This window comes from Pediculus humanus, genomic scaffold (assembly GCF_000006295.1).
Source record: "Pediculus humanus corporis 1103172108293 genomic scaffold, whole genome shotgun sequence".
Taxonomy (NCBI): domain Eukaryota; kingdom Metazoa; phylum Arthropoda; class Insecta; order Psocodea; family Pediculidae; genus Pediculus; species Pediculus humanus.
Genome location: NW_002987862.1, coordinates 463251 through 471603, shown reverse-complemented (window position 1 = coordinate 471603; position 8353 = coordinate 463251). Strand labels below are relative to the sequence as shown.

Genomic DNA, 8353 nt, shown 5'->3' with positions numbered 1-8353 from the left:
AAAAAAAATTTTTTTAAAGGGGGGGCCGGAAATTTTTTTTAAAAATTTTTTTAATTAAAAAAGGTCCCCCGAAAATTGGGGGGGGGGGGGGGGGGGGGGGGGGGTAACGGAACGTTTTTTTTTTTTTTTTTTTTTGGGGGAAAGGGAAAAGGTAAAAAAAAAAAAAAAAAAAAAAAAAAAAAAAAAAAAAAAAAAAAAAAAAAAACGAAAATTGATTTTTTTTTTTTTTTTTTGGGAAGAAAACGTGTAAATATAAAATGATGGTCAGAAAAAAAACTTTTTTTTTTTTTTTTTTTATCATGAGAAAGGAGATGAAAAAATGAGAGAGAGAGAGAGAGAGAGAGAAAAACATGAAACCTTTGATCCATTGGGGATTTTTGATACCTTCCTCCTTATATTTCCGCCATACGAATCTCCAAAGCTTTTTTTTCCTTTTTTTTTCCTTTTTTTTCCTTTTTCTCCCCGAGAAAGTTATCTCAACCACAAGCTTCCATTTCCCGTCAAGCTTTCCAAATCTTTATATATGACTCTATTTCCTGGACAGTTATCCTCCATTTCTTCACGGTTTGGATTTAACATGTGTCCTTTGTATTCCTTTCTCTCTCTTTCTCTTTCTTTTGTCTCTCTCTCTCTCTTTCTCTCGTTCAGATAAATCCGAAATGGATTCAACATCTAATTTTGTTACTTGGACGTCCTTTTTTTCTTTTTTTTTTTTTATTAAAAAACAAGTTTTACATTTTCAATGTAACTTTATCGCCACCACCGTCACCGCCACCACTGCCACCGCCACGGCCGCCATTTTTATTATTGACTCATTATTATTATTATTATTCATATCGTTAATTAATTTGATTTCTTGTGATTTAAATAAAAAAAAAAAAAAAACGATTTGAAATCGAAACCCGAAGCGATTTTATTTTTTTATTTTTTATTCGAGTTAATAAAATAAATAAATAAGTTAATAAATAAATAAATAAAATTTAATAAGAAGAAGTCGATTGTGAATATAAAAAAAAAAAAGTCAACTGGAATTTAACGACGACGACGACGACGACTACGACTACGAGGACGATACGATGCAACATAATAATAATGTTTTATGTTATGTTTTTTTATGTTTTTTTTTACGATTCGAACAATGTCGAACGTATTTACACGATTTCCGGTTTTTCCTATCATAGAATAAATAATAAATGAAAATTTTGCGCGGGAAAAAAATTTTTTTTAAATTTTTTTATTTATTCCAAGAGGGTGGATGATAGGTAATACGTAAAATCAAAAAAAAAATTATTATTATTATCATCATCGCATTTTAATAATAAAATAATAATAATGATAATAACTCGTAATAATTTGAAATATAGTTAGTAACTAGTTCGAGATTGAGGATTATGTGTTAGTAGAACACATAATTCGGACACATTTTCAAACGTCTGGAAGGGAAAGGATGGAAATTCAAAGATTATCAATATTATTATTATTATTATGGTTTTTATGACGTTTACGACATTTCCGATAATCCTGTAAAGTATGCCGCCACCGTCGCAGTAACAAGATCACATTTTTCATTATCATTATTATTATTATTTATTTTATATATATGTGTATTTACAAAACATAAAATTATTAACGTGGATTCCCAACTCTCTTCCTCCCCTCCCTCCCGTCATTTCTTCTTTTCTCTCTCTCTGTCTCTCTCTCCACCTCCCTCACCCACCCCTTGGAAAAAAAAAAAAATCAAATCGAACGAATAAATAATGACTTTGCGTTCGTGACGTAAACATTTTAAATGTCAAAAATAAAAATTTGTGTTAATGGCGTTTCGTCGTCTGCTAAACTCAATTAAATTTTTTTTTTTTTTTTTTTGTTAAGTGAAAGTTATTTCACCATCATCGAATAATGACATTAGTACTATTACTAAAAGTGGTGGGGGGAGGTGGTGGTGGCGATGGCGGCGTTGGTACGTGTCTAAATCTATTAGACGTTCGTCAATTCCGATTTAAAAATGATTTTATTTTCTATTTTTTTTAATCAGATTTTATAATAAAATGGAATCCATTTTGTTTGATGACGTAATAAAAATGGAGGAGAATGAGAATGTGAAGGAGGTGGGAGGAGGAGGAGTTGAGGTGAGGTGAGGTGGGTGGGAAAGAAAGAGAAAGAGAGAGAGAAATATTAATAAGTTCTCTCGTTAATATTAAATTATCGAGTTTTTTTTTTTTTTTTTAAATAATAATAATAATAATAATAATAATTTGTAATTTGTCGTATAATATATTTTATAGTTAACGACATTGTTGTGACATAAATTATGACGGCGGGTATAATAATTAAAAAAAAAAAAAAAAAAAGAATTTCTTTTAACGCGTGAAAGAAAAAAAGAAAAAAAAAACCGTTACGAAAGAATAATAATAATAACAATGAGAAAATGTTTTTCTTTTCAAAATGGCGTCGGATGATTGTCGATCGTAGCGCGCCTTTATTTATTTTTCTGAACTATTAATTATTTGCATTCGTTATTCGTAAATTTTATTTTTCGATTATTAAGAACGAGAAAAAAAAGGTTTGAAAATGAGAGTGTGAAACCGAGAAAAAAAAAAAAAAGGTTCGAAAGGAAGAAAAGAATTCGAACCTTTTAAAAAGAAAAAAAACGCCCAAAGGAAAAAAAATATATATAAATTCTTACACGATGAAACTCTTTTTATTCATCATCATCATCTTGTATAAAAAGGTTTTTTTTTTTTTGTCCAGATTCAGAACAATATGGAGAACAGATTTTTTTTTTTTTTTTTTTTGGAATGCGGGGATGGATGGAATGTTAATTGCTTCGACGTGGATCGAACAAAAAAAAAAAAAAAAAAAAAATTTTTTTTTTTCGTATAAAAATTAATTCGACGGACGTGTGTGTACCTTTCAATGATCGTCATATCATTTCAAAAATTAAGAAAATCATTTCTAATTAAAAAAAATTAAAAATTACACGTCATTAATAAGTGATAATAATAATAATAATAATAATTTGTATTTATTTCCTTTTCGTCATCGTCTTCTTTATTATCATTATTAAATTAACTTTAGGTAGGTGGGCACGCCAATTAGTTAATTACATATATAAATTATGAGATTGCGGTTAAATATTTTATGATTTATTTTATATGAGAGGAGGGGATCCCCCCTAAAATATATCCACATCCTTAGGGCGATTCCCCTTTTAAGAAAGATTTTTAAGAAGGAAGGAAGGAGGAGGGCAGGGAGGAAGGGAGGAATAAGGAAGGACAATCGAAGAAATTATATTTTATACGTCACAGGATTTTGTCGTTTTTTACATAAAAGAAGAAAAAGAAATCGCGGAGGCTCGGTACGCGATTTCTCTCTACCTCTCTCTCCATCCCTCTCTCTCTCTCTCTCTCTCTCTCTCTCATCATTTTACTTTATATTTTTTTATGAGTGAGGATTTGAACTATTCCCTTGGCTGCTAAAAAAAAAAAAAATAAGGAATATGAGAAACAAGGAGCTGAAAAAAAAAAAAAAGTAAAGTAAAAAAAATATATATATATAAAAAGAGGTGTAGAGGGATGGAAAAAAAAAGGAAAGAGAGAGAGAGGGGGCGAGGGGAGGGAAGGGAGAAAGAGAAATGCAAGATTGTTATTTATGGCTCCATTTTCCATCAGCTGTTCTGTTTGGGGTTGAGATTAATGATACGAGCTAACTTTTTTCTTTCTTTTTTTTTCTTTCTTTCTCTTTTTTTACGCAAGAAAGAAAGAAAGAAAGAAAATTTTTTTTTTTTTTTTTTTAAACAACCAGTACTGCCAACTTTAAAATATAAAAAAAAACAAAACAAAATCCGTTCATTTGTTTATATTAATATTAAAATATTTTTTTTAAAATGATCGAATGGAAAAAATGTTTTTCTCTCTCTCGCCCTCTCTTTCTCTTTCTTTTTTAGGAAAAAAAAATGGCGTAGGTGTTAATAATAAATATTGTATCCATTTTAAAACGCGGCGTATTATTATTTAGTTGAGGGATATTTTTTTTTTTTTTTAAAAAGATTAGAAAAAAAAAAAAAAATGGATGAGAGAGAGAGAGAATTAAAAAAAAAAAAAAAAAAAAGGATGTCGAGTTAAAGGGAAAAAAAAAATGATGGATGACATTGGGTTCGTCGTTAGTTTCGTTCGTGTAACTAGAATATGAATGCGTGTGCGTGCGTGCGTGCGTGTGCGTGTAGGACTCTGATAAGGACGACAAACACAACAAAGTCAATGCCATTGCATCATCATCCCCCCCTCCTCATTTTAACCCTTTAATCGAAATACGAAGAGTTGGTTTATTTTTTACGATCCGAATTAACTCGATTATGTCTTCTCTTAACCTTTATTATTATTATTATTATTATTATTGTGAAATGGTCACGTGACGCGAATCGTAGCAACCACCTATTGTAAAATAAAATGTTGGGAATCACATATTGGGAAAATTCTTTTCTCGTCTGGAATATTTTTTTTTTTTAACGAACAAACGAGCAGGTACTGGAAGAATTCGAAACGTGAGAGAAAGAGAGAGAGATAGAAAGAGAGGGAAGAAGAAGAAAGAAAGAAAAGAAATTTTTACGAGAAGCAGTAAAACCATTAAATAAGAATGAAAAGAAGCTGTTAGGACATTGAAGTAATAAAAAAGTCGGACTTAAATGCAATAAAACGTTTTACATGAGGAATTTGCATCGATTTTAAAATCAATCTCGTAGGATAGACGGTATAAAGTTTCCCATGAGGAAAACGCCGCCTCCGCCACCACCACCACCACCACCGCCTTGCACCACCGCCACCCTGAACATTGGTGGCCCATTCAACATTCATGTCCGTTTTAAGTATAACGGAAAATGTAAAAAAAAAAAGAAATTTCCCACAGATAACTTTGATGGCTCCATATAAACATAACGATTTGAGGTTTGAAATTGCTTTTTTTTTTTTCTCGCATCCCCCCGGAAAAAGGGAAATTTACTTTTTTTTTTATTTTATTTTATTTTATCGCATCTTCGGTTGTTTTCGACTTTTTTCGGTTGCAACCGACGTTTTTCTAACTCTTCCTTTTCCTCCTCCGTTTATTATTCGATTATTATTAAATTAATTAAAATTTTTTTTTGTTTTTTTTTTTTACACGTCTCCGTCGTCTGCTGTTACCCGAATCGTTTGTATATATATGTGAAATATTTGCAACAACCCCCTCCGTTTTAAAAAAGTAAAATTTTTTAGTCACGTGATCAAAATGACCAACGTGAAAATTATATTGACCGAAAAGAGAGAAATTTTTTTTTTTTTTTTCACCTGCTTCGTACTACCTGCCCTTTTTGGTTTGCCTCAAGGGTTGAAAAAAATTTTTAACGTGAGAAAATTATAAGAAAAATTTTTGTTGTTTGTTGTGTTTGTTGTTGTTGTTGCCAAAAGACAAACGGACGCCCTTAACAAAAAAAAAAAAAGGAATGCGTTTTTTTTTTATATTTATATAAATAAATTTTATTTTTCAGTGGTCCTTTGAGACTTCGACGGAATTGAGTTTTCGTGTGTGTGCGTGCGTGCGTGCGCGTGCGTGTGACTTTTTACGCATAAATATTTATGTGATTCTCATTCCTCATCCCTCCTCCCTAACAATTCATTCTTTCCTGCCACGACGACGACAACAGGAAGAGAGAAAAAAAAAAAAAGTAATCAAAATTGAAAAATGTTTCTTTTTTTTTTTATTTTCTACTTTTTTGCATAGCCGTCGAAAGGAATAAAATTAACGTGTTTTACGTTGGGGGGACGGGAGTTAGGGAGGTAGTGGGGGGCGTGAAAAGAAAAGTCGAAACGACAAAAGAAAGAAGAAAAAAAAAGGAATTTTTTTCAAAGCTTTTAAATCTTTCCCACAGAAAAAAAAAATTTTTTTTTTTTTTTTTTGCTTTTACATCGTTTCTAAAAAGTTGAACTTAATAAAGTGGTCACTCAGTTTCCCTGGTGCCACGACGACTACTACTACTACTACTACTACTTTTAGTTTTTAGTTTTTTTTTTGCTAACGTTTTCTTAACGATTGTCCCTGGGGACTCACAATCTTCCTTCTTCTTCTTCTTCTTCTTTTCCTTCACGGGTTTTTGCTTCAACGAACATTTAAGTGACAGTTGTTAAGTTTAAGAGAAAATGTTTTTCAACGGTCATTTCTTTGACAGTTGGCGACGACACTGAAGGAATATGTTATCAATGAAAATTTTTCCTTTTTTTTTATTTATTTGCGTGTGGGGGGGTGGGGTTGGGGGTGCGTGCGTGTGTGTGCTCGTGCCACGTTAAACAACTTTGTTGCGAAGGTTATGTCGATGATGATGGACCGAACGATTGGGAAAAAAAGAAAAAAGAAAAACTTTTTTTCCCGTCGTTTATGTTTGAATTGAACCATTTCCGGTTTTTTTTATTATTCGTCAAACTTTTCCCGAGGGCTGCTCCTTGAGGAAAGAGAGAGAAAGAGAGAGTAAAAAAAAAAAGAATTAAAAACTTTGCATTTGAACGCGGGCGTGGCACTTTCGTCAAAAAAAAGGAAAGAAAAAAAAATAAATAGAAAACGCAATGTCAAATAATCTAGTGCCACGTGACAATCTGAAAGTGACAGGACCGGGAAAAATTCAGCCCTATCATTAACACACACGCACGCACACGCACACACACGAGACACAACCCTATTTTTATTACATTACAACAATGGTCCGCCCTTCATTGTGTGAGTGTGTGCGTGAGAGTTAATTTTTTTTCTTTTTTTTTTGTTTGTCGAATATTCATGTTTGTTCAGAAATGAAAGAAAAGAAAAAATGGAAAATTCGAAAAGGTAAAAAAAGGCGGGAAGGGAGAGGAGAGGGGAAGGGGGAAGTAAAAAAATAAATATTTGATGTGTTGATGACGTTGTTGCAAATGAACGAAACCCCAAAAAAATTTTTAAAAAAATTTCCAGCAAGACGATTTTGTCCAGTTACGTAAAAAAAAAAAATTAAATTAAATTAAATTAAATTGATTTTAAATGTTTGTCCGTTTGTTTGTTTGCCCGTTCGTTTGTTTCTTTTCTTTGTTGCAATTTCATTAAACGTTTTATGAAAACGCTGGAAAAAAAATTTTTTTTTTGGTTTTTCCAATTTTTTTTTTTATATTTCTCTCGCTCTCTTTCTCTCTTTTTCTCTCTCCCGACTCCTTCACTCCCCCCTCCTCTCTCTTTTTCTTTTCAAAATGAAAAAAATAAAAAATAAATTGAAAATGACAAAAAAAAATTTTTTTTTTTATAATAATAATAATAAATAAGTGAATAAAGCTTTTACCTAATTATCTGGAACGGAAACGCGGAAAAAGTAGGTAGGAAGAAGAAGAAAAAAGAAAAGAAAAAAATATATATAATGCGAAGAGAGAGAGGGGGAGGGTTAAAAAAGTGGAAGTAGAAAGGAGGAGGAAAAAAATCACACGACGACGACAAAACTTTTTTTTTTTTTTTTTTTTTGTTAAAATTATTCCTTCCAATTATAAATAAATTTACGACCCTAAACGGGTAGAAAAAAAAAAAACGTTTTTTTTTTTATTTGTCGTTTGTTGTCGTTTGTCGTTTGTTTCGTAAAATAATGAATAAGTTAAAAGAAAAGAATAAAGACGAAGTAGTAGGGGTAGTGGTAGTGGTAGTAGCAGCATGTTAAAACGTAATAATGGCCCGTAAAATTAGCAATGTCAGTTTTTTTTCTCTCTTTTTTTCACACGTCACTCATATATATGTATTTATATATATAAAAATGAAACGAACGTGGCCACTCCCAAACGCGTGACGTGACGGTATCGCCTGGAATCCATTTAGATTCGGAGAAAGAATCAGCATTACCGTTGCCACTTTGTGTCACGTTTTTTTTTTAAATTATCATCATCATTATTATTATTAATATTTTATAAGATTTGTCTGATTTTTCTGTTACAGCATCCTTATCCATCGGAAGATCAGAAAAAACAACTCGCGCAAGACACGGGTTTAACAATACTACAAGTTAACAATTGGTAAGTTCTAAGAAAAGTTTACTTAATAATAATAATAATAATTTTCACTCCAGTTTTTTCCAAAGAAATAATAATAATTTTTCGTATGGAACCATCTGCGGTGTTTTATTTTCATTTCTCTCTCTCTCTCATTGAAAAATCTTCACATCTTATTCTCCTTTTTCCATTTTATAATTTTCTTAAAATCATAAATTTTATAATATTTCTCTCTCTCACTTTTTCTTCCCCTCTTTTCCTCTCTCTCTCTCCCTCTCACTCTCTCTCATTTTGTATCTTGTTTTATATTTTATGCGGTTTTGAATTATTTTGGA

General features: G+C 31.2%; 1 protein-coding gene across 1 annotated transcript in view; it reads left to right on the top strand.

Moving 5' to 3' along the window:
• Phum_PHUM547170 (homeobox protein meis, putative) overlaps nt 1-8046 on the top strand; it is a gene marked incomplete at both ends in the record, with an annotated part of 14768 nt that extends 6722 nt beyond the window's left edge. The window contains one exon of the mRNA XM_002431739.1: nt 7966-8046. Coding sequence (XP_002431784.1) covers nt 7966-8046 — 81 coding nt within the window. The remainder of the gene's footprint in view (nt 1-7965) is intronic.
• Between the last annotated feature and the right edge of the window lie 307 nt (nt 8047-8353).